At 48.1% G+C, this 26,164-nt stretch overlaps 1 protein-coding gene across 9 annotated transcripts in view; it reads left to right on the top strand.

Annotated features, from left to right (window-relative positions):
• GASK1A (golgi associated kinase 1A) overlaps positions 1–26,164 on the top strand; it is an 82,413-nt gene that overhangs the window by 36,654 nt on the left and 19,595 nt on the right. For 7 of the 9 annotated variants that reach the window (XM_060022247.1, XM_060022239.1, XM_060022241.1 and 4 more), the window contains one exon: positions 24,809–26,104. In XM_060022247.1, the coding sequence (XP_059878230.1) occupies positions 24,809–26,104 (1,296 nt within the window). Of the gene's footprint in view, positions 1–15,080; positions 15,652–22,802; positions 22,990–24,808; positions 26,105–26,164 lie in introns of those variants that run through there. The other 2 variants (XM_060022246.1, XM_060022238.1) reach the window with 2 other exon arrangements.

Below are 26,164 nucleotides of genomic sequence, written 5' to 3'. Positions count from 1 at the left end.
TTTATTTATTTTTGACTGCATTGTGTCTTTGTTGCTGCACACGGGCTTTCTCTAGTTGCGGCGAGCGGGGGCTACTCTTTGTTGCGGTGCGCGGGCTTCTCATTGCGGTGGCTTCTCTTCTTGCGGAGCACGGGCCCTAGGCACACGGGCTTCAGTAGCTGTGGCACGTGGGCTCAGTAGTTGTGGCGCACGGGCTTAGTTGCTCGCGGCATGTGGGATCTTCCCGGACCAGGGCTCGAACCCATGTCCCCTGAATTGGCAGGCGGATTCTTAACCAATGTGCCACCAGGGAAGCCCGGCTTTGGAATTCTTGAGGGAGGTTTTTGGAGTGATGGAACTGTTGTGTCCTGATCGTGGCGGTGGTTCTATGCACATGTTCAGACTTATAGAACTGTATATAAAAATTTTAGTTTTACTGAAAAAATAATAGAAGAAATAGTTAAAAAAGAAGAAGAAGAAGAGGGAAAAGCAGTCTAGCAGAAGGAACTATGTGAGCAAAGCCCTAAAGGCAAAGGTGAGCTATCAAAGTTGCCTGGGAGGGAGTTGGGGGAAACCTTCTGGAAATGGGGGAGGCAGAGCCTGGAAATGGGGCACAAGTGGTGTAGCCAGGAGGGAATTTGTGTTATTATTCTGAGGACAGAGCGGGCAATGGAAGGACTTTGGAGCTTGGAGAGGTGGGACTGTGTTTGCATTTTAGAGAGCAGTTTCCAAGGGAGGGGAGACTCCGGGGTGTGGGGTGGAGGGGGAGCGTCTGGGGAATGATTATGATCCCAGTGGACCAGAGGGAGGAATGGCCCTGTGGCTGGCCAGAGGGAGCAGGGGTGGGAGATATTTGGGCAGGAGAACCTCCAACCCTTGGCAACCTGAGGGCAAGTCAAGAGCAACTTCTGTTTCTTGCTCAGGCATCTGGGTGCAGAGGTTTCTGTGCCTTTCTCCTCTCTCCTCATCTCTATTTTATTTATCTTATGGGGTCCTTTAACTAGTCACATTTAGAAGTAACCATGATATAGAAGGTACTTATTTAAAAATGATACTAACCATTTCAGCTGTATAAAATGGATCACTATGGTATATTCTTAAGAGCCACGGTGAAGTGTCTGACATTTCTCCCTTCATCCTCTGGATTGGTTTTGCCATTATAATCATAAAAATAGGCTAGAGGTAGTGGCAATGGTAAGTGAGTACGGTGTTATTTATGCCGCTCCAGCCACCTTGCCTGCAGCCCCTGAGGCCCTCTGCCAGGCAGCGCAGCCACAGAGGTCCCCTTCCTCCTGGCCTCCAGGCCCTGCTGGAGGGTGGGCAGGGCTGCGGCTGCTCCATCTCTCCTGGCCAGCTTCCCTGCCTGCCATGGGCTTGGGCTTGGGTTTCTGCTAAGTGGCCGCAGGAAGGGCTATGTCATATGCTGTTTACTTGCGGCCAGTTTTTGTTTGGCTTTCAAGGGTATTTGCTTGCAGTGAGCAAACAGCTTCTTCCAGAACCATCTGGAGACTTCAGATCCTTCCATCTTGGCTTGGGCAGCATGGTCACGGTTCCACGTTCAGAAGCCAAGTCGGGTAGGGGTTTTTACAAAAATGCCTTCAGCCAAAGAGCTGGTCAAAGACAGCAGAGGGGTTAGGGCTAGAAGAGAGAAAGGGAGAGAAAAAAGAGAAGAGTAACAGCTGGAGGTGTATGGATGTGAGACGAGTAGACTGAGGCTCAGAGACAGAAAGGACGGCCCCGGGGAGGCCCTTTCACCCCTCGGCAGGTGTGTGGAGCCCACAGGTGCCCCTCGAAGTCTGAGCATGCCAGTCGGGGGACACAGGATCGGGGCTGCGCTGGGCACAGTGCTCCGGGCTGGATTTCAGCGGCGCGCTGCCCTCTGGCAGAGCAGTGATGCTCTCTGCTGGCCTGGCTGCCTAGGGCTGACTGCCACTGCCTCTCTGCGCTTCCTGTGTCCCCGTGTCTGCCCTGTGCTCCTGCCAGGGAACTTTATCAGCAGAACAGACTTGGTCGTCCAGCAGCTGGCCTTGCCTCTGTCCAGGCTGGTTTCGCATCCATGCTATGAGTTGCCTTCCAGTGCACTAGGTACCGGAGAATTCTCAAGACATTCTGTCTCTTATATCTCAGTCTCCACGTTTCCTGAAAGGAGTTTATCCATGAAAGTCCAATCCTCCATTCCAAGTTTCCTTCATATACACACACAGGCAACTTACACCTCCCTCAGTAATTTCTACAGCCTAAGTAATTAGCGCAGCAGTGTTGTGTATGGTCATGTTCTCATCTGGACTGTAAACTAAAGGCAGAGGCCGTGCCTTTCTTCTTCATTCTGGCCATGATTTAAAACTTTGCTTTAGTACTTTTAAATGCTTGGGGTCTTATTTGAGGTGGGAAGGGAAGACCCACATACAGTTAAACCTGTAACCTTAGAAGGTCATAATTTCAGAAAGTACAGGATCCGTAACCCCCTTCATCCTTTTCTCCAAAGGAAATGAAGGAACTCCAGCCCCAGTGATAATGTGATAACTGGTTTCCAGCCAGGTGGATGGAAGAGGCGGGGGGAGTAGCGGACTCACGCTGTGCCCAGGCTGGGATGAGGGCTTTGGGTTGTGCTGCCTGGGATGCCTGGGCCCAGTGGAGGTGGAGGCTGCAGCCAGTTTGAGGCTGGGATGGCCAGTGAATAGGCCATTTGGATGCCCATCCCTGTGCTGGGAGGAGAGTGGGGGCAGGGCACACAGGCCTCTTTCTCCAGGACAAAGTGGCTCTGTTGTCTGTTCACACAGAAGCTCAGTGTGTACCTGTTGGGGGACCTGGTTCCCGGCTGGGGAACTGGCCACCGGCAGCGGTGGCCTCCTGGACAGTACTCCCTCCCGGCCTCCCCTCACACCCAGCCACTGTCTGCAGGCCCCAGTCCGAGTCAGCTCCTACAGTTCTGTCTCACCCTCCTCCCCCCTGCTCTCCCCACTTCTCCTGATGCCCTAGAGATCCTGTTGCAAATACAAAGATGCTATTGTATTCCTTCCTTTCAGAACATTCTCTCTTGAAACTCTAGTTTAAATCTCCTCATTTCCCTTTGGGAAGGGCGTAGGGAGGGCTGGGCAATGCCACCCTGTTCAGCCACTTCTCTGGGTGTCAGGAAAGGCTCCTGGTCCTTGTTCACATTCACCCATCTCCTGGGCAGCGGCCCAGGGTGACTGGGCTTAAACTGTAATTGTCACAATACCTTACTTGGTATGGTTTTAAAGCATGAAGGATTCAGAGGTGAGATGTAATCAGAATTGAATTCAAACCCTGCTTATCTCCTGGGGCAAGTCAGTGAAACTTTAACCTCTCGGCCTCTGTTTCCTCTAAGATAACACTGCCTCCTTGTGGGGTTGTGTGTTCGACCTGTAATGAGCATAAAGCACCTCATACGGTAGTCATCAGCACATAGTAAGTGCTCAGTTAATGGGAGCTGTGGTTACCTTGTCCCTAGACAACAGATAGAAGATGCAGCAAGGAGATGCAGCAAGGCCTGGGCCACTAGGACTGTTAGTAGGATCCTTCAGTGCATCAGGGGAGCAGGAGTTGGGGGGTATCCTTGGACCCTAGCTCCCATGCAGAAGAGATTCTGGAGTGGGGGAATTAGGGAAATATGTGCTATAAAGGGCCTGCCTTTATATAAGCCATATGGATCTATCCCTATAACGGTGAACTAGAGAAAGGCAGAGTCAGATGGTACCAGGTCAAGGGTACCAGTTCAAGGATTCTTGACCGGGATCCATGCCTAGAATTCAGAGGAGCTCTAAACTTGGATGAAGAAAAGTTCCATCTTTATTTTCTCTAATCTCTAACAGAAATTCAGCATTTCTTTAATAATGAATGTAGGCACTGACCACAGTAGCCTTAGCAAGACCTGTGACTTTGTCACCAAGAGGAATCAGAGAGTTTACAACGTGAGAGTAGAACCAGATCCTTTGAAATATAGTCTTTACTCCTCACTACTTTGAAAGTGCATTGGTTATTAGATGTGCTGACAGATCTCATTATTTAATGGGTTAATAAAGAAGCACATGCATTATTATATCGCAAATTTGTTTTTTGGAATATTTTGATGACTGTGTTTCAGTATAATTGATTGCCTTTGTAACCCTATGCCTTTTATTTATACATTTAAAAAAAAAAAAAAAGCATCCTGAGAAAGAGCCATGTCTTTACCAGGCGGCTGAAGTAGTCTTTGGTACTAAAAAGATTCAGAAGTCCTGCTTCTGTGTAGATGTTTGTCTGGGTGACCTGATCTTGGAATATGCCAAGAGTCCCCTTTGTCTAAAAATGTCTTTCCTCACCTTCTACTCCGGGATCATTAAAAAATAATCTTCAACAAACTTCTAGTGAGTGCTGGCCTCTGTGCTGGCTGAGGGAAGATCATTCCGCCTTAGAGCTAATAACAACAAATACTTGTGTTGGGCTTTGTAGCTTTCTTATCCATTATCTCATTGAGTCTTTAATCCTTCAAGTGTTAAGGCTGGTATCATTAGATCCATTTTAGAGAGCAATAAATAAAGTAACTTAGAGATCAATGATGCTGTAATTGCTGAGTCATGCAGTTCATAAGTATGAAGGACTTTAAGGTGGGCCCTACAACCAGGAATCTGAGTCTCTTTCCACTTGATCAACCTGAAAATTCTCACACTTAGATGCAGCTGTTTTCTTTTGGTAGCATCTATGGAAATTTTCTGTTGAAAGTAAATATTCTTGGAAATTAGTTTCTTGTGTAGAGCGTTACCCTGAGGGTCTGGGTCCCAGGAGTGTCTTGTTTAGACATAGGGGAGGGAAAGGCAGTGGCTGGAGTAGGAGCCCTGGGAGTGGGCGAGATCTGGATTCATGGAGAGGACAGAGGACAGCCTCGAGGGGCATGAGGACAGGAGACACAGGCAGTGGGGTGTGTTGGAGTTTGACTCTCCTTGTGTGTTTTGCTTGGGGAGCCTCTAACACTTACGCCAGACATCAAAGCAGCATCACCATGACGGGGCTGAGAGAGTCCCGGTCTCTGGAAGCCTCTGAGGAGACTGCCTGGACTGGGCCGAGAGGGCATGCAATGGGCAAGCAGAGCATTTTCTTTGTATCACGAAAACAGAGACCTGCTCCCCTTCTCTGGCTCTGAGAGGGTCACTGTGACACCAAGGGGTACTTCCTGTCATCTCTTGTCGCTGGCTATGGCTTTCTCCCTAGTTAGATAGTGAACCGCTGGAAGGCAGCAGCTCTCCCCAGAGCTCCCAATGTGGCACAGACGTAGAACTCAACAGGTATCTTCACTGGATGGTAGCCTCCACATCTTATATTTAAATCTCCCCAGAGTCCAGCCTAGTACGACTTTCTGAGATAATGGAAATGTTCTCCTCTGCGCTGTCCACCACGGTGGCCACTACTCCCAGGTAGTGGAGTTGAGTACTTGAAATGTGGTTAGAACAACCAGGAATGGAAATTTTTAATTTTAATTAATTTAATGTAAATAGTTACACGTGGCTCATGGCTCTCATATTGGACAGTGCAGCTCTGGACCGAGAAGTATAAACTGAAGTGCTTATGGAGCCTGGGCTGCTGGCATAAGTGAAAGAAGTGGGCTGGGTATAATGAAGAAAAAAGCAATCTATGTTTTGTTTTCTCAAATTGTCTTGAGCTGTGGTCAGAGAAGTGTTTATCTCCTATGAAAAACAATAAAGCAAGTGAGATTCCAAAGGCAACTGTCCTTCCTTCTCTTGGGAGACAGACAATAGGGAGTGGTGGAGCCTGTGGTGAATGGCAGAAGAGCATATCATTGAGAGAGGGAGCCATACTTGACTCCGGCCATATGAGAATGTGGGCCCAAGTTGTGGCTAGAACTTCCCCCTTTTCAGAGGAAGCCGGAAATCTGGATTTTTGTGGGAAATATCCTGGTTTTTCAACATTGGCTCGAATTTATTCAAAACATTTCAAGCCAAACAAAACGCATCTGCAGGCCAGATTTGGCCCAAGGATCCCAGTTTACAAACTCTCCTCTAGGCCTTATTCTGGAGACGTCCATATGACCTGCTGTGACTGGGATGGATTTAAGGCAAAGAGTGAGGTGGATTTTCCCCTTAGTGTCCCTCATTGGCTTAGCCGCGTGTTGTCACGGGTTTGGTTGGAATTGGGGGGAAGTGTGTATGTAGGAAACAGACCTGCTCCCCCCACCCACCAACTCTTCTCTGGGGCTGTGTCCTGGCCTCTGAGCAGCCAGAGAGTAGAAATCTCTGGAAGGCTGGCACAGAATGGCCCAGAGAGAAACTTTAGTTTTTCAGCCTCAATCCCCACTCCCAGGCCTGAGACCAAAATGTATGGCTGTTAATACCAAGGCAGCCAGAGAAAATTTCCAACAAATGGCAGGGTCTCAAATATTCCATCAGGCCTGCGGTGTTCCCACACTAGTGCTCTTGTGAGCTGGAACAAAATGGTAATTCAGTTATGGGTATGGAGAGGGCTCTTGGGGCAGCCAGCGGGGCTGGAAAAGCCCCAGCATATAATCAGCGTAGAGATTGGAGCAGAGCAACCAGTTGGCAGGGAGGGGGAGAGAAAGGACATGTCGTTTAGCCCCCTCCCATCTCGGGAGTTGGGGGTTCGCAGGCCCACGTGATGGGCATGTGTTGTGAGCGCAGGTGCCAGGAACCCTGCCATGGAGGTAACCCCATGGGTCCTGCTAGAAAATTATGATCAGTTATGAGTAAACATAACTATATTTCAGGTTCTGTTTTGCATGTTTTACCTACAACAGCTCATATAACTTTCACAGTACTTGGTGGAGTGATCTTATTTTTATGAGTGAAAAGTCACATTTTTTTCCCCACCAGAATGTCACCATCATAAGGGGAGTGACTTTTGTCTGTTTTCATGATGTTTCACTTCTGCCTGGAGCAGTGCTTGGCTCAGGAATATCTGCTCAATGAGCTAGTGAATGGTCCACCCTATGAGGGGGGTGCCATTCTTATCGCCACAGTACAGGTGAGGAAATGGAGGCCCAAGTTCACACAGCCAGGATGCAGTGGAGCTGGAATCAACATTCAGGCAGCCTGCCTCTGAACCTATGTGTCATTAAGGGGCTGGTGGTGGTAGGTGAGCCTGGGGAGCTGCTGCATCCCTCTGGGACCAGAGATGAAGCTTGCCAAACAGCTTGGGGACTGGGGGAAGGTCGTGGTGAGCAGATTTGCCCTGGGGGTTGGTCCTGAGGTCAGGGACTGAGTGGGGCCCCCGGGGACATTTGGATGTGGGTGTTCAGTCCCTTGCTCAGCCTATACCCCCTTGCTCAGTGGGCTGTGGGCCGTCCTCACTAAGCCTGAGGGCAGGGGGCTCCCTGGAGAGTGTGCACAACCCCCAAGAGGCTGTTTGTCTTTCTGATGACAAGTAGGTCACTCTGTCCTGGAGCAGAGACCTGGCAGCTGTGCCCCTGCGGTGGGAAGACATCTTAAAGACTGTGTGGCCCATCCCTGCAGCAGCCAGGGTAGGGACTGTATTAGTTTCCCCTTGATGCTGTCATAAATTACCATAGACTTCGTGGGCTAAAACAACACAAATTTGTTCTCTTACAGTTCTGGTCAGAAGTCCGAAATCAGTTTCACTGGGCTGAGGTTAAGGTGTTAGCAGGGATGCTTCCTTCTAGAGGCTCTAGGGTAGAATCCTTTTCCTTGTCTTTTCCAGCTTCTAGTAGCCACCTGTATTCCTTGGCTTGTGGCCCCATCTTCTATCTTCAAATGGAACCACTCCAATCTCTGCTTCCATCATCATACTGCCTTTACCTCTTCTGTAGTCAAGTCTTCTTTCGCCTCCCTCTTATAAAGACACTTGTCATTACATTTAGGGCTCACCCAAGTAATCCAGGATAATTTCCCCGTCTCAAGATCCTTAATTTAATCACATCGGCAAAGTCCCTCTTTGCACATAAAGTAACTTTCACGCGTCCCAGGCATTAGGTCCTGGATGTCTTTGGGAGCCCTTATTCAGTTTACCATAGGAGTCATCCAGCCTCTGCTTTGAGGATCATGAGTTACTCCCCCCTCATCAGCTGGCCCTGCGAGGTCAGGCTTGGGCTGTGCTCTCCTAGGGGTCCTGTGGGACCAATGTGACTTCAAATTCCCAAATCAGTAGTAATTAGGTATTTAACAAATAACTTCCAGAGTTAGGTTTACAGCTCTTCAATCGAGTTCTTTTTTGAGTCTGTGGAAACACAGGGAGCTGCAGAATCTCGGAAGTAGAAGGAACTTAGAGAGCGTATAAACCAGGGGTCTCAAACTGGTGGCCCCTGGGCCAAATTAACCAGATTCTCCAGGCTTGGTACTTGATGCTAAGGAGAGGTGAAGGAATCTGGGAAATTGTCTTTCAAGACAACAGCCTCATCTACAAGTCTGTGTATTTCCACATAATTCTGTTTTGCATGTCAGAAGTTAGAAGGTCTAACTCCTTGTACCTTTTTGTAACATTCTTCTATATCATTCCCAGATAGATGGATAAGATGCAGCTCAGGGTCTCAGGAATGCAAACAGGAATTAATACTTTATAAACACTATCCTTCTTACACTTGTTTTAGAGTGCTACTCCCAAGAGATGAACTGTATAATCATCTAACAAGTGGCTGAGGTTATGGACAATTTCATTTTCGATGTATTTGGGGATAGAATGGGGGCATAGAGGACACTGAAGACTAATTTCTCCTCCTTGCTAGTTTTGCCTTTTAGAGTCTTGCCCTGGACACACCTCCCTAACTACATTTTACATTTTCTTGCAGATGGGGAAAAATCTCATTCTTTTGTCATACACTGATGAGGTACCCAGCGGATGCCTGTCCCAGGAGGGAGATGGAGTTCAGCCACATTTTCCTGCCTAGGAGAGCTCTCTCCTTGGTTCCTCTTCCCTTTTTCCACCTCTGCCCCTCCCCCGGTGTGTCCACCGGACACACATCCCAGATGCTCCAGTGTTGGGAACACCCAGCACCAGATCTTCACCTTGGCAGAACTCTGTCTGACCAGGGCTCTGGCATGTTTGCTTGTTTATTCATGAATACAAAGCTGCAGATGGGGGAAACATCGACTGACTTTATCCCTTTCAAAGAGGAGAGCTGAGATTCAAGGTGGGGCGGGGGCGACAGCTCCTGACTTCCAGAAACACCTGATTTTGCCAGGAGCTTCAGTGAGAAATTAGGGAAACAACGTAGGTAAGGGTGAAGGTGGGCCCCTTGGGTTGTCATCAGAGAGCTGGCATTGGGGGGTGTCTGGGGCAACATTACTTTTAAAAATTTACATGACCAGTGAGAGGGCAGTCAGGCTTGCTTTGGAGAAAGAATTTCTGCAGGCTAGAGAGGCTTCCTGCCAACTGGAACCTAGGCTCACTTCTTTCTCTTATCCTGCAGGCTGCTGCCCCTCTCCTCAGGCACCCTTTTTCCCACCTGAGGTTGTGTTTCCTCAAGGCCCCCAGCTGCCCTTGAGGCAGCTCCCTGACCTTTTTCAAGGTCACACACACCCCCCTCTCCTTTTTGGATTCTTCTTATTACCAGAAACTGCACAACATGGAAACTCTGCTGATTAGAAATCTGGTGTTAATTATTGCTAGTCTTCTTCCAAATGTGAATGGAGCTAAGTGGGTCTGCATTCAGACCTCCCTCCCCCAGAATCTCTTGGTAGATGGTCCAAGTGTTTCTCAAGACACATGGTCTCAGAGGCTGAGTGTGCTACTGGAATTTCCCAACTCTGTGGTTTTATTTGTTTGAGACAAAAGACTCAGCCTCTGTTCTAAGGTTGGAGGAAAACTAGATGTGTATAAATTTCTTTCTTTCTTAAGGGATTTTCAAGGGTAGTTTTGATTTAGACTTCAGTTTTGCCTAATTTGCTCTATTAGAATCTAACTCTCCCGTCAGCTGGAACCCCATCGCACTGCAAATTTTATGCTTGCCTTTGTGTTTGTGTTGACAGCTGCATTGGTCCAAGTGATCTGGTGCTGAGGAGTAAACCATTAGGAAACATTGTATGTCTGAAACTGCTCTTATTTTACCCTCACAGTGGGATTGATAGTTTGGCTGAGTATAAAATTCTAAGGCAGAATATAAAACTCTAAGCCAGAAATCATTTTCTGTCAGATTTTGAAGGATTTGCTCAGTTGCGCTCTAGCCTTCCATGTCGCAGTAATGAGGCCAAAGCCTTTCTTATTCTTGATTACTTTGTATAAAACCTGTTTCAGTTGTTTTCTTTCTCTCTGGAAACTTGTAGGGTATTTCCCCCAGTGTTCTGAACTTTCACAATGATGATGTGTCTTGGTTTGTCTTCACCTGGGTTTCCAGTAGCTGAGCCTGAGGCAGAAAGTTTGTGTGCTATTGTTTTGTTGGAGAGTGAGTGCAAGCTCAAGGAACACACAGAGACGCAGGGAGAGATGTTAAGAGGATCCGTTTTTAAGCTGGCTGCTGCTAAGTGTAATGGGCTGCAGGATCTTACGGCCCTACCGAGATGCTGCACAAATTGAATTCAGGACCACTTGAATTTATCCACTGAGTTCATTCTCCCAGTGATCAAAGGTTTGCTCCACTCGACCTGAATTTCGCTGTGCTTCCAGGTTGTGTAGTCGTGGGTACCACCCACCTGCTAGTCATGGGGGCCAGGGGAGGGGCAGGTGAGAGGCATAGCAACTGTGGTTAGGCTGTCAGGATGTGCCTAGTGGTGGCTGAAAGAGCCTCAAGTAGCCACCGCTGTGGAGGCTTTGGCGTTGGATGGCTGCAGCAACAAACTGACTCCATGACTATGGGGACAAGCCAGGCCATCGCTAGGGCTGATCCATCAACATGCAAATGTGTGAATGTGTGTGTGTGGTGGTGGGATGCAAATAATTGTGTTCACTACTACTTGGGTCTTCTTTTCAGCCATTTTCTTGGCTACTTGGGGTGGGGGGGGCCCTGCAATATTTCAATGTTCAGTGTGTAAATGCTTTCTTAAAGCTTCTCTTCTCTACTCTAGGGCAGTGTAGTTCCCTGCCCTCAGTTGTGCCGGATGCTCCCCAGTATACAGATTCCCTGGCTTTCTCTCTCCAGGTCCTTAGCCAGGTGCAGGGGTGCGTTATCTGGCCAAGCAGCATGCTAGCTTCTTCTTAAGTAGACTTGCAAGCAGCCCTCTTGTTTTTGACTCACCTTCACCCCCTCCTCTGGAGGTACTTGGTGGCACCTCTGGACATGTTGGGGTGGCTTCTGCAGGGTAAATCGTGGTGAGTCTTACCCTTCCGCCTTCCTGTTTAGAATCCAGCCTTCGTGGTCTGCTAAGTCCATTGCCATTCACTCACCTATTTTCTAGCGTCCTGAATTTTGCTTCCATTGCCTCCTGCCCAGTTCTCTTTATCCTTGTGGGTTTGTCCCTTAAAAATAAGAGCCCTTTACTGTCATTTTTATGAGGTTTCAGGAGGGCAGAGAGGAATGGCATGTATTTCATCCACCAGTTTTAGATGAACACCAGCATTGCTTTTTCTAAATTGAATTGTTTGGCTCCAGTCGAGCCCTCACCTAGGTAACCCAATATCAGACAGAAAGCCTAGCTTAATTCACCTCTAGAAGCCTTGGCTTTTGAAAACAAAGGCTTTTTATTCTCTCTTGGGGCAGGATGAGGCCAGCTTTCCAGGTTTGCTTGCTTGCTTGCAGAAGGGTGGCAGGGAGGGAAACAACTCTTGTTCTTTGAGGCTTCTGTAATAGCAGGGACAGAATTCTAGTTAATACACTGATGGAGTCAGCCAGACCCAGGTTTGAATCCCACCTCTGCCACTTAGCTATGAGGCTGTGAGGACGAGACGCGAGCTCCCTGTGCCTCAGTTTCCTCAATGCCTGATGTGAACAGTGATGCCTTCCCTAGAGGGAGGTTGCAGGCAGTAAATGAGCTGTTGTGAGTCAAGTACCTGGCATGGAGCCTGGCACAGGAGGTGTTCCACAATGCTGGCTACAGCCGACGTCATGGAGTTTCCTGGAGGGAGGACCTCCGTGCCTCCAAGACGGTTCCATCTGTGCCCCTAGACATGGCTGCCCAGTTCCTCCCTAGTCCTTTTGAGCCCCAGGCCTCCTGCTGGAAGGAGTTCTATGCCCCATGGTTGTCAGGAAATGCCCCATGAGCCCTCCCACAGGAGGGTCCCTTTATTTCCCCTTCAGCCCACATACTGCCCATCTGATAAACTTGCTCAGGTTCCAAGGGTAGCTTTGTTTTAACCCTCCCAAGGGCTAATCTTCAAGGCATTTCATGGCTGAGCCCTGCTCTCCTGCTGGCAAGCTTCTCTCCAAGAGTATTTAACCCTCTCTGGGGCTCCACAGCCGATGTCCAGAAGTTTGGGGCACTGGGCTGGCCAAGCTGGAGTCAGTGGCTGCTCTTTTGGTCACTTGAGCAAATGGTGGCTCTGAGGATATATCTTAGCATCAGTTCCTGAGACTTCCCAATGCGCCTTCCTCTCAACCATGACTCACCAGTCCTCAGAGCGCTGTGACTTAACCATTACCAGCTGTTCACAGTTGGAGAGAGTGAGGCACAGGATAGTAACCTAAAGAAGGTACTGGAGTCGCAAAGCTCTGCAGGGATTTAATAATCCTGGGATTAAATAATAGTGCTGAGTAATCACGATAAAAATACATGCAGTGCCCTGTTCTTAGCACTTTATTAAAATTAATTGAATCCTCCCCACAATTCTTTGAGGTCGGTACCATTATCATACCCATTTTCCAGGTGAGAAAACTGATGTTATATGACACACTCAGTAGTGGTGGAGCTGGGGTTTGGACCTAGAGAGTCTAGCTCATGTGTGTCCTCCAGGGTGTCCTTTAGGATTCTGCCTTTCTGAAGTGGATGTTTGGTTAAGTATTTACTGAAGGATAATGAAGCCCATCATCTCCCGTGTCTCGGCTGGTATCAGGTTCCCAGCTCATGTAATGAAGAGACAGACGTAGGAATTTCTCAGGTCTTCTAAAGCCTTTTGCTGGCACTGGCTCCCCCATGTCAGCTGGGAGCATCAGAAATGCTTCTGAGAGAAAAACAAATACCGTATGCTAACACATATATATGGAATCTAAAAACAAAAATGGTTCTGATGAACCTAGGGACAGGACAGGAAAAAAGATGCAGATGTAGAGAATGGACTTGAGGACATGGGGAGGGGGAAGGGTAAGCTGGGACGAAGTGAGAGAAGTGGCATGGACATACATACACTACCAAATGTAAAATTGCTAGTGGGAAGCAGCTGCATAGCACAGGGAGATCAGCTTGGTGCTTTGTGACCACCTAGAGGGGTGGGATAGGGAGGGTGGGAGGGAGACGCAAGAGGGAGGGGATATGGGGATATATGTATATGTACAGCTGATTCACTTTGTTATACAGCAGCAACTAACACAACATTGTAAAGCAATTATACTCCAATAAAGATGTTAAAAAAAAAAAAAAGAAAATGCTTCTGGATGAGCACCCAAGGGCCTTAGCTAATGCTTCCCGCGTGTGTTCCCAAATCCCCAGGCCTGGCTCCTGTGTGCAGGAAAGCAGTTGGTCTCTGGAGGCTGAAGACCTGAGTTGGAATCCCAGCTCTTCTATTTAGTTGGTGTGCCACCTTGCGCAAATGGCTAGGTCTCTCTGAGCCTCAATTCCTTCATCTGTAAAATGGGCATGGTGAGAATTCCTTCTTCCCTTCCAGGGTTGTTGTGAGAATGTCTGGAAACAACATCCTTCTAGCCATATAGTGAAAAACACTAAACAAATGTGAGATGTTATCTGACTGTGGTGGAGTCCTTGGGGAGTGGCACCCAGCTCTGCTCCCTGGCTTTCCATACTCTGCCATCTGCACCCCTTCAACCTTAGGAAGATAGATGCCCTGGATGTAGGCAAGGCCAGTTTTGTGGGGGGCTTTGGGGTGGCCAAAACAGGTTTGGGGCAAATGATTGTATCATTCACATTTTTACGATGAGACAGTGAGTTGCTTAAGGGCGGAGCCAAACCTTCCTCATGCTCATGTCCCTGTTTCCTGATCCAGTGCCTGCCCTATTGGGGTACGCAGTATAAAAGGGTAAGATTGTGATGTAGCAGAATTTGGGGAGCAACACTTTTCCTTGCCTCAGCCCTACACTGTCCCTTTGGAGGAAGTTGCCTGCCTCCTGCCCTAGGTACCTTGAATCCCCACACTTGTGCCGTGAGGGTCTCAGAAGTGTCTGACATCACATGGCTCTCCCAGTGTCCTCCACTTCATGGTGCTCTAGTCACGTGTTGGTTTCCAGGCAGTTGTAGATAACAGCTCAATTGCCACTGACAGAAATCACTACAGTGAACGATGGAGACTGAAAAGGCAAACCCATGCTCAGGTGTTACCCAGCCAGAGCCTCCCTCCTGACGGGCGGTGTCCTCCAGTAGAGCTCTAATGCTTGCAAGGGCCACTTCCTAGGCTTTCTTTTTTTAAGTTTTTATAAATTTATTTATTTATTTTTGGCTGCATTGGGTCTTCATTGCTGCGCACAGGCTTTCTCTAGTTGCAGCAAGTGGGGGCTACTCTTCATTGCAGTGCGGGAGCTTCTCATTGCAGTGGGTTCTCATGCAGAGCACGGACTCTAGGTGTGCGGGCTTCAGTAGTTGTGGCACATGGGCTCAATAGTTGTGGTTCGCGGGCGCTAGAGCGCAGGCTCAGTAGTTGTGGCGCATGGGCTTAGTTGCTCTGCGGCATGTGGGATCTTCCCGGACCAGGGCTCAAACCCGTGTCCCCTGCATTGGCAGGCGGATCCTTTTTTTGTTTTTTGGGGTTCGTGGGCCTCTCACTGTTGTGGCCTCTCCCGTTGCGGAGCACAGGCTCTGGACGCGCAGGCTCAGCGGCCATGGCTCACGGGCCTAGCCGCTCCACGGCAGGTGGGATCTTCCCGGACCAGGGCACAAACCTGTGTCCCCTGCATCGGCAGGAGGACTCTCAACCACTGCACCACCAGGGAAGCCCTGGCAGGCGGATTCTTAACCACTGCACCACCGGGGAAGTCCCCTAGGCTTTCTTAAATCCCCAAATCTGAAAACACCTTACAGCCCCTTATGTCCTAAATAAAATGCAGCCAAGTGGGTGGAAAGAGTTGAAATTTCAATTTCTGTTAAAGTTCTTGAAAAATAAGTTTTATTTTGGCTGAACCCTTTGCTGAAACAATTTCTTGAATTGCTTTTCGTATTTTCATGAGGGTGTGGCGAATTCATTTGGCTCATAGATGTCTGCTATCTTGAAATGTAACATTCTTCTCTTTATTGTTTTTAGAGCTTGTATTTTCTGGGGCTCTCCCCACTGTTTCTTTTCTTTCCCCGGAATGAGAACCATCACTTTCTGAGACCTCATTTGGTCTTCCTTTCTATCTCTAGCACTAGCTATTGCCATTGTTCAACCAGGAAGTTTCCATCACATCACAAGGTTACTATGTGCCTGAAGTTATGCTGTGGAAGCTAAGCGGCAGAACCTGGGCAGAGAGCCATGGACTCATTTGCTTGAGGTGAATGAGATTCAGATCTGAGCCTTAGGAGAGCTTCAATTTATCCCCCATCATGAACCTTTAGACCCCGTCTCTGCCATAAATCCCCCAAGGCCGAATACCTGTAGTGCCTTTATGTGTTCAAAATGCTTTATTTCAGGTGTGCCAAGGAGAGCATTTACTTGGGCAGATTAAGGAAAGGTGAAGAGGTAATGAAAAGAGATTTTCATTTTTTTAAAAAAATTGAGGTATAGTTGCTTACACTGTTGTGTTAGTTTCAGGTGTACAGCAAAGTGATTCAGTTTTATATATATATATATATATGTGTATCTGTATATATTTTTTCAGATTCTTTTCTGTTATAGGTTATTACAAGATATTGAATATAGTTTCTCATTGTTTATTTTAAATGTAGTAGTGTTATCTGTTAATCCCAAACTCCTAATTTATTCCTCCTCCCACCCCTTCCCCCTTTGGTAACTGTAAGTTTGTTTTCTATGTCTGTGAGTCTATTTCTGTTTTGTAAATAAGTTCATTTGTATAATTTCTTTAGATTCCACATATAAGTGATATCATATGATATTTGTCTTTCTCTGTCTGACTTACTTCGCTTAGTATGATCATCTCTAGGTCCATCTGTGTTGCTGCAAATGGCATTATTTCATTCTTTTCTATGGCTGAGTAGTATTCCACCGTATATAAGTACCACATCTTCTTTATCCATTCCTCTGTCAATGGACATTTAGGTTGCTTCCATGTCTTGGCTATTGTAAATAGTGCTGCAATGAACATTGGGGTGCATGTATCTTTCTGAGTTACACTTTTCTGCGGATATATGCCCAGGAGTGGGATTGCAGGATCATATGGTAGCTTTGTGTTTAGTCTTTTAAGGAACCTCCGTATTGTTCTCCATAGTGGCTGTACCAATTTACATTCCCACCAACAGTGTAAGAGGGTTTCCTTTTCACCACACCCTCTCTAGCATCGTTTGTAGACTTTTTGATGATGGCCATTCTGATAGGTGTGAGTTTTGATCTGCATTTTTCTAATACTGATTAGTGATGTTGAGCATCTTTTCATGTGCTTTTTAGCCATCTGTATGTCTTCTTTGGAGAAATGTCTGTATATGTCAGATATGTTCAGTTTCCTGGCTACAGTCTTGAGAGTGCTTGAGCTGGAAGGAACTTGGGCACCATCTTCTTTTGGACGGAGCAGGAGACATAGAACCTGCGTGGTTTTGAGTCAAGCCCTAGGTTTAATTTGAGGGTAACAGATTATTAGAAACCCGCTTCTAATGTTACCTCTCAAGTACGCCCAGAGTTGAGTGGGTCAAATGGTGGCATTTTCTCACTGATATTCTTCTATGTAATAAAGTAGAGCATGAAACACAATAAATTATTTTCATTTTTAAAGAAGAATAAATGTAGCCTGAAAACGTTTTATTTTCCCTCAACTTGTCCCAGTGCAAAAAGGCTGTCACCTACCATTGATCTCACTCAAGCTTCATTTTACAGATGAACTGACCAATCCCAAAGAGCTAAACCTTTGAGAGCAGGGCCCACCCCTGAGACCCAGTGCAGTCCTCTGGAATCAGGGCTGGAGCAGGGGCTGTGGGTAGCAGCCCCTTTCTAGAGTGACCCAGTTATTAGGTCACTGGCTCTGGAGCCAGATGGCCTGGGTTCATGTCATGACGCTGTCCTCTGTGAAGTTTGGATCGCCTCATTTCTCTATGCTTTGTATTCCTTACCTGTAAAATGGGTTAGTAATCCTCATATCTACCTTGTAAGACTGGCATACAGATTAAATGAATTAATAGAAGTAAAGTTCTTCAAATAGTCTCGGGCTCATAGTGAACACTGAATAAATGTTAATTATCATTCCTTTGGGTTTCCCCTGCCTAGAGATTGGCTGGACCAGAAATTACAGGGGCAAAATTTCCTTTCTTGTCTTGAAGTTGCTGATGTGGAAGGAAAATCACAGCTCTCCAATGGAGCTGAGCAAGGGGCCTGGCTGGGTGGTGGCCTAGGAGACAGGCAGCCTGGGGTTCTGCCCACAGTAGCACGAACAATTCTGGCCTCCCAGGACCCAGAGATCTGACTGAGAGAGGGACGCCTTGTGCCTGGAGGGTCCGACTGGCTGTGCCTGTCGCCTTTGCCCCCAGAGTCTTGGGCCAGCCCAGCTCCCCCTGCCTAGGGCCTGATTCTGGGTTCACCCAAGAGAAGCAGACTTTGAGCAGGTCTAGCCTGCAGTGTTACTCACAGGACCAACATGTGGTTTTAATCCAGCCCTCTGAAAATATGCTTACGTATTCCCTCTCACCCGAGCCATGGTTTTGTTATGAAAATTATTTAACTGGTCTTTAAAAAATGGAACAGAAATTCCAAATTGCAAAATCTCTGCCAGTCTCACCCAGAGTCTGAGTAGTGATAAATCAGTGATCAGCCAGTGCGGGCTGCTAAGTAGAGGGCAGAGGTCGGGGGATGGAACAGAAGGGGCTGTCACACCTTAGTGATGACTCCAGAACTAGAGCCAAACTTGATTCTTATTACGTACACACATGCACACACACACACACACACACGCACACCCCCCCCCCCCATGTGGCTTTCCTCTGCCCCTTCTCCCACCCAGGAAACTCCCACCAAGAAACACTGTACAAGTGCTTTGTGATTCTGTCTGTTGTGATGGGGAGAGGAACATGCGATCTCTGTATTCTCCCCACCTTCCCTGCCCTGCATGTTACCCCACCTGCCAAGGCAGTTCAGTGGAGGACCAGGTTTTCGTTGTCTTTTTTTGATATCTGGGAGTTGAGAAAAGATGGCTTTGCCTCTGTCCCTGCCAGCTCGTTCCTGTGCAGCAGCTGGTGAAAGTCATATTTGATGAGCCTGGGATGTCAGAGTTTACAGCAGGGCATTCTGGGAGGTAGTCTGGGAAAGGGAGAGCTGGTGCCCCAAAGTGAGGCCAAGTCCTGACTAATTTTCCCAAAGAAGAAGAGCTTTCCTTTTCCTGTGGCCCTTTAGAAATAAGAAAAAGTCTCCTGCTGGTGGTTACAGTACTAACTGTAATCGAGCCCTTTTCTCTAAATGTTCTAGTTTCTCAAACTGTGTCTGTACAAAGGCCACCAGTGTATGTTGGAATTTTTCCAAAAAGTTCTTCTCAAAAGACCGCTCTGGTTTTCATTTGACAGAAGGCATCCTCCATGCCATCTGCCCATCTCATGGGGGAAACTGGTTCACGGGATGTGTCCGTGACCAGGTTGCACCATCATCGTCGTCAGAGTCTGTCATGCATCTGTAGTGACACCACTATGCCCTTATTAGTCAAGGGAAGGGCACTACATTACTAAACTGCCTTACAGTTTTCTGACAAAGGGCACACATTGAGCCCAAAAGAAATCACCAAAGGATCTGTATTAGTTAGGGTTTGCTGTGATCATGCTGCATAGCAAACAGCCCCACAATCACAATGGTTTACAACAATATACACCCTGATCTGGGTTCCAGGGCTGTGGGTATGCTGGGCCCAGTAGTGGGTGGCTGGGTTAGGTCCAGGCTGGGGACTGGGTTCAGGTCTGCTCCAGGTGCCTTGCCTGGGACATGCTCCTGTCATGTTGCAAGACAAGTTTGCAAGGTGGCAAACACCACACAAGCACAGTTAAAGCCTCCAGTAGGACGTGGCCTGTGTTTTGTCCACTTATATTCCATTGGCAAAAGCAAGTCACACGACCGACGTCAAAGACAGTGGGTGAGGAAGTGTATTCCATCTTCAGTGAAGCCATGGCAGGGTGAGGAGGAAGGAATAGTGAACAAATGATTCCATCAGTGGGGACTTCCCTGGCGGTCCAGTGGTTAAGACTTCTCCTTCCAATGCAAGGGGTGCAGGTTCGAACCCTGGTCAGGGAGCTAAGATCCCACATGCCTCGTGACCAAAACAAAACCCAGAAGCAGTATTGTAACAAATTCAATAGAGACTTTAAAGAAATGGTCCACATGATTCCAAAAGTGACACTGTCTTTCACTTCATGTTTAAGAGCTGCCTGCACCCTGTATGGAGGGAGGCGATGATGGGGAGTTTGGTGGCGGCTCCTGTGTCCAGCCCAGCACAGCCCACAGCTTCTCAGTGGACCGGGCTCTTTACTACTCTCCTGGGTCCCCTTCCTACAGTTATTAGGGAAGCCAAAATCTCAGTCTTTTCCTTTTAGGCCTTGTGCATACGTCCTTCTTGGTTCCCACCCTTTCTCTCCTCAACTTCCCATATACTTTTTAAAAAATTTTTAATTTATTTATTTTTGGCTGCATTGGATCTTGTTGCTGCGCACGGGCTTTCTCTAGTTGCAGCGAGTGGGGGCTACTCTTTGTTGCGGTGCGCGGGCTTCTCATTGCAGTGGCTTCTCTTGTTGCGGAGCATGGGCTCTAAGTGTGCAGGCTTCAGTACTTGTGGCATGCGGGCTCAGTAGTTGTGGCTCAAGGGCTGTAGAGCGCAGGCTCAGTAGTTGTGGCACGTGGGCTTAGTTGCTCCGCGGCATGTGGGATCTTCCCAGACTAGGGCTTGAACCCGTGTCCCCTGCATTGGCAGGCAGATTCTTAACCACTGCGCCACCAGGGAAGCCCTCCCATATACTTTTAAGCCAAGTGATTCCTTCCTGTTCCATCCTGGATTATCTTTGGATGGAGCCTCTGCAGGGCAAGACCCTTCTCACTGCCCAGGTGGCCTCCTCCTAATTTATGCTTGTGGCTTTATGATGAAAGAGTTTCTCTTTCTGGCTCTGCCTTGAGCTGTACTTCCAAATGTCCCCATTGCAATATGCCAAAACTCAGGAAGGGGTGGTGGTGGAAAATTTTCAGATCCCAGAAATCAGAGGGGGTTCGGAAAGTGGGGACAGAAACCCTGATCCCACTATGTAAATGTACCAAACTATGTAGTGGGTCCTTTCTATATTTTGACTCATTTTTTTCTCATGCCAGTCTCTGGAGGGAGGAATTATCTCATTCTCGCCCATTTTATAACTGAGGAAATGGGCAGAGTGGTTGTGTATCTCACCCATTGTAACTCAACCCAGAAGGGCGCAAGCTAATCTAGAACTCAAATGTGTCTTCCCCAAAGTTTTTCTGGCTACTCTCTTTTTTCACCCCGCTTCCTCTGCAGCCGTGAGTGGATGTGACTACTGGTCCAGTGGGCATCTTCTCTGAGAAGTTAAGGGGGGGAGTCTTGGTGAAAGGGTGGGAGGTGAGATTTGAGGAGGGAGGAGAAACAGAGCAAACTGTAGAACCAGACACCATTCTCCTTTCCCTACTGCCACCAGCGTCGCAAGAGACCGTGTGTGCGTTTTGGATGGGAGAATTGGGGGCGGGTTCCACTGGCCGGTGTGTAGCAGTGGGGTCAGTTGGGCTCCACCAGCAAACTTTCTAGTACATCATGCATCACTCCCTTTACTACTTTCTCTAAAGTGCTCTTTATTATTCAGCTGAATATTTCTCTTCAGAGGATGTTTTTACAGTTCAATCAAAGCAGCTTTTCTTTTCCCAAAAGCTTTGCTTGTGTGGCCCTACAGGGACATCTGCTCATGGCCGTTTCGAACCTTTTTCTCTGCGCAACTGCACAATTGCCAACTTTCCCCAGGTTGTCTGAAGCCAAGTGAGGCCTAGAGAAGGATCAAAACAGTCTGTCTTCTTGAAACATTTTTAAAAGATGATTTATTTTTCCCTAGTGGTATCCAGAACTTTGAGAGTCCAGATTGTGAATCCAACTTGAAAACATAGTTTTCTTTTTATTGTAGAAGGAAAAAACAAAACCAAACAGATTCTTTGTCCATGGCCATTTCTACTTTTAGTTTTAATTAAAAATACTGGTATTCTTGCCAGCTGTGTGACTCTGGGCAAATTAGCACTCTGGACCTTTCAGTTTTCTCATCTGTAAAACAGGAAATTGAATAATTCCCATTTCCCTACGTTGTTGTGAGGATTAAAGGAGATAATAACTCATATACAATTGAAAAGTTAACATCAATAATGGGGTCTGCAGTTGGTTGAATCTGGGGATGTGGAACCCATGATTATGGAGGACCAACTGTGTTATCTGGGTTTTTCACAGTGCTTATCTATGCATATATTACACGTATGTGTGTGTGTGAAATAGTAATAAAGATCATATTAAAATATATCTAATAAAGACAAAAATTTAGACTCTCACCTCAAAAGGATCATCAGCTAAAGGTGTCTTAGGGGGAGACAAAGATCATCTGTTTTATACAAAAGAGGCTCAGTCCCACTGGGCATATCCTGTGGCATCATATAGGATACTTCTCAGAGTGGTCCCTTTGAAGGACGGAGGCTGGGCATTTACCCACTGACTTTTGTCACCTATGTGTTGAGGGTTGTCCCCAAAGGTGTTAATTTCCTCTGTGCCTCCCTGAGAGTGGGCAAGAAAGCAGGGAATGGTTCCGGGGCTTGAGGTGGGAAGCTGGCAGTGTACAGAGGGATTGTCCACTGTAGGGACAGCTGGACTCAGTCGGGGGCTCAGGGGAACATAACAGAGGGTACAAAAAGCATACTCTATAGAGAGGGGGCCCCTGGAACCCCAAACAGAAATTGGAGGAGCGCTTCTGAGGATTTATCTGAAGGAAAAGAAATCTTGAAGAGATGTCTGCACTCCCATGTTCATTGCAGCTTTATGCCCAATAGCCAAGACATGGAAATAACCTACATGTCCTTCGATGGATGAATGGATACAGAAAAATGCATACATGTATACAATGCAATATTACTCAGCCGTAAAAAAGAAGAAAATCTGCCATTTGCAACAACATGGATAAACCTGGAGGACATTATACTAACTGAAATAATCCAGACAGAGAAAGACAAATACTGTATAGTATCACTTGTATGTAGAATCTAAAAAAAAAAAACAAAAAACTTTCAGCTATAAAATGAATAAGATCTGAGGATCTAATGTACAGCATGGTGACTAGCTAGTACTGTATACTTGAAATTTGCAAAGAGAGTATATCTTAAACATTCTCACTACACACACAAAAAGTTCTATGTAAGGTGATGGATGAGTTAACTAACTTGATTGTGGTAATCATTTCACAATCTATACATAAATCATCATGTTTAATAATTTAAATATACACAATTTTATTTGTCAATTATACCTCAGTAAAGCTGGGGAAAAAATGAAAAAAAAAAAGGGAAGGAAAGGAAAGAATTCTTAGGGCTCCTAGGCAGGGTAAAAAGCCAGTCTAATCTTAGATTTCTCCGCAGCATCATTTGATGTTAGAAAACTGTGGAGCAGAACCTACAAGCTATTCCAAGAAAGAAACTGTGAGCAGTATTTTATATCTTGCCAAACTTTCTTTCAGGTATGAATGCTATAGAAAAATAGTTTTGAACATGCAAGAACCCAGAGACTATTATACCCATGAGTACTTCTTGAGAAAATTATGGAGTTTTAACTTCAGTCAACCAAGAAATAATGGAAAACTAGGGCAAAAGGGGACAGGCGTATGCAAAGAATATATTTAACTGAAGAACTAAGACCGAACAAGTGTAAGTATTGGAGTAATAGAGCAGAAGGGACATGTTTTATATCCTAACAATATAGAAATGACACAAATAGGAAACTTTGGAAGGTGAATGAGGGAAAAGTGGGAGAAAGAACAAACATGCTGTTTGTGAATAATAGCTGGGGACCAAAGAATATCATTTAAAGCTGACAAAATATAGTAGAAACGTAAGCATTTTAAATTGTACAATGGCAAACATTAAAAAAGATAATACTAGTGATTAAAATTGAATAGCAAAAAAATGGTAGGGAATGGGGGAAAGGAAATAATCGTATGATTATTCTTACTCGGGTTTAAGAGCTACTTTTTAAAGAACTAGACATTTAAGGGCATATAATCATAAAGGTAATCATTAGGACCCAGATCAAAATTGCCTAAATGTTATAAGAAATATACACCCCAAAAGCAAAGTAAACATAACTGAAAACATAGTGGAGGACTTCAAAAATTATAAATACAAAAAAATACCATAAGATATTATGACAGAACAAAGACTAAACGTGTATGGAATCTCAAGTGATGGAAATGGGCTAAATCCACCCAGTGAAAGAAGAACAGAGAGCTGGGCCAGGTCAGGACTGGAACCAGAAGCTTCAGGAAGCTGGGCAGGTGCTCCCTCCTGTTTGGGTTTCTGGTTTGCAGCTGTTTCTTCTCTCTCCCTGCAGACTGGCTCTCAATAGCATACGGCCGCTGCTGTCATCGTTAGCTGGGCAGCCACGTGCCCCTGATCTCAAGTGCACGAGCAGAGCAAGCCAACCTTGCTGACTCGTCACAAGCCTTTGTTCCCGGGGCAAGGTTGGGGCTGAGGAGCGATTTGGACCAGTGTAGATCAGGGTCCAGGATGGCCCCATCAGCTTTGGTCAGGGGTCAGTGTGCCTGGACGGATGTAGCTGCTGGGGTGTTGGAGGGGATGGAGATGGCGCCTCAGGCTCACAGTTAGGGGGGCTCCAAAATACAGTGGCTTAAACAGCTCTTGCCAGTTCTGCTCCCATGGGGTCACGCAAGCTCCCAAGTTCCTTCCTTCTGGTGGCTCCACGGTGCCCAAGCAGCAGAATCACCCGGAGAACTTGTTAAAACACAGGTTGCTGCGCCCCTGTTTCTGATCTAGTGGTTCCGGGGTAGGACCTGCGAATTTGCATTTCCCACAAGTTTCCGGGTGATGCTTATGCTGCTGGTGCAGAGACCACATGCTGAAAACTCACTGCCCCAGGGTGTGTCCTTGCCAAGATGTGGAGCTGCCACTGCCACACCTGTGTGCCCAGAGAGGGGAAAGCCGGGGCAGCCAGCCTCCTTTTGGCTGCTTTGGGCCATAGGCAAGGACTTAGTCCCAGGGTCACACTTGGCTGCTAGGGAGGCCGGGCAAGGTCATCTGTAGCTGGGCGGCCGTGTGCCGCAGAAAAGGGAAGAGCGTGTTTGTGGGAGACGACTGCAGGTCCGCAGAGTGGGATCACGTGGAGACGAAACGACAGGGGCCCGCACTTGGTGGTGGGGGAAGATGGGGAAAGGCTCTCAGTGCGTTTGCTGACTAGAGTCATCATGGCAGTTTACTCAGAGAGGAGAAGCCTAGTCTGCCTGCAGGCATCGGCCAGGGCTGTCCTGGGGACAGAGCAGGCTGAGCTTTGAGGCAGGAGCGCAGCTGGCTCCCGGGCCTCTCGAGGACAGCTAGGCGTTACTCCACCTGGCTCTGCTCTTTCCCCTCTTCGTTCACCCACGATGTTCCTTCATCCACCGTCCTGTTGTCTTGTGGGTTAGGGCTGATGTTTTCGCAGGTCTCAAGCTTTTTTTTCTACCCCATCCCCCAGGCATCTTGGCTCTGGAGAAAGCTGCGTGGCAAGAGGCGGTTGGTGACGGCATTCTGCCTCTTAATGGCTCTGTCTGTGGTGGCTGTCACCCGCTTCCCTCCACAGCACCCAGCCGCCAGCCCAGACCCTGGTCCCGTGGAGCCCCAGCAGGTAACTGGTGCCCCTGTCCCCCAGAGCAGGCAGGCTCTGAGCTCCGGCTGGAGGCGGTGGGCAAGAAACCTGAGGTTCCGGAGAGGCTGGGCCTTGCCTGGGAGCTCCATCCTGGTGTGTGCTGAGGAGCAAGGCCACGGAGGGAGCGTGGACAGCAGCAGGCAGTCCCCAGGCATGGACAGCAGGAGTCCAGGGAGGGTCAAGAGGGGCATTACTTTGGCACCTCCAGGAGATCTGAGACTCAGTACCCGGCATCTGGTGCTCCTGAGGGCAGATGAGGTCAGGGGTCCAGGAACCAAAGACCTGGACCTCTCCTGGCACAGTGGTCCCCTCTGGGAGGCACAGAGCGAGACGGGCACCCCAGATGGCCCCCTCGCAGGGCACAACATGGCAGCATTACAGACTTGGAGAGCTACTGCTGGACCGACTCTCCAGCCTCATCCAGCAGAAGGCGGGGATCTGCCAGGACTGAGGAACAGAGCCTTGACTGGTGGACGACAAGCAGGGGGTCCCTCCCCGGCCACGGGGGCTCGTCAGTGGCCTGGCTCTGTTGGGGAGCTGCAAGGATCTGTGTGGTGTGACGCTGAGACCCCCAGGCTGTCGAGTGGCTTGAGGACCAGCGAACAGGTGCCCCCGTGGCTCACAGAGCAGGATGTACAGACCCTCCAGCTGCTGGCGCAGGGGCAGGTGGTGGGCAAAGCCAGGGTCCCTGGCCACGGGCAGGTGCTGCAGGTTGGCTTCTCCGCCAAGGGTGCCCTTCAGGACCTGTCTCCGGGGCTCAGCCACCTCTGCTCCCAGGGGCTCTGTGGCCTGATCAAGAGGCCTGGGGACCTGTCTGAGGTCCTGTCCTTCCACGTGGACCGCGTGCTGGGGCTGCGCCGGAGCCTACCTGCCGTGGCCAGGCGCTTCCACAGCCCCCTGCTGCCCTACCGCTACACGGACGGTGGCGCAAGGCCCGTCATCTGGTGGGCACCCGACGTGCAGCACCTGGGTGATCCAGATGACGACCAGAACTCGCTGGCCTTGGGCTGGCTGCAGTACCAGGCCCTGCTGGCACGTGACTGCAGCCAGCCGGGCCAGGCCGCATGCCTGGGCATCCACCGTACTGAGTGGGCACGCCTGGCACTCTTCGACTTCCTGCTGCAGGTAAGTGGGTCCAGGCGGGGCGGGGGTGGGGAGCAGTGGAGGTAGGGGATTTGAGGTGAA

The sequence above is a fragment of the Delphinus delphis genome, chromosome 10, assembly GCF_949987515.2.
Source record: "Delphinus delphis chromosome 10, mDelDel1.2, whole genome shotgun sequence".
NCBI classification, from domain to species: domain Eukaryota; kingdom Metazoa; phylum Chordata; class Mammalia; order Artiodactyla; family Delphinidae; genus Delphinus; species Delphinus delphis.
The sequence above is the reverse complement of the archived record's forward strand: the minus strand, read 5'-3'. Positions and strand labels throughout refer to the sequence as shown.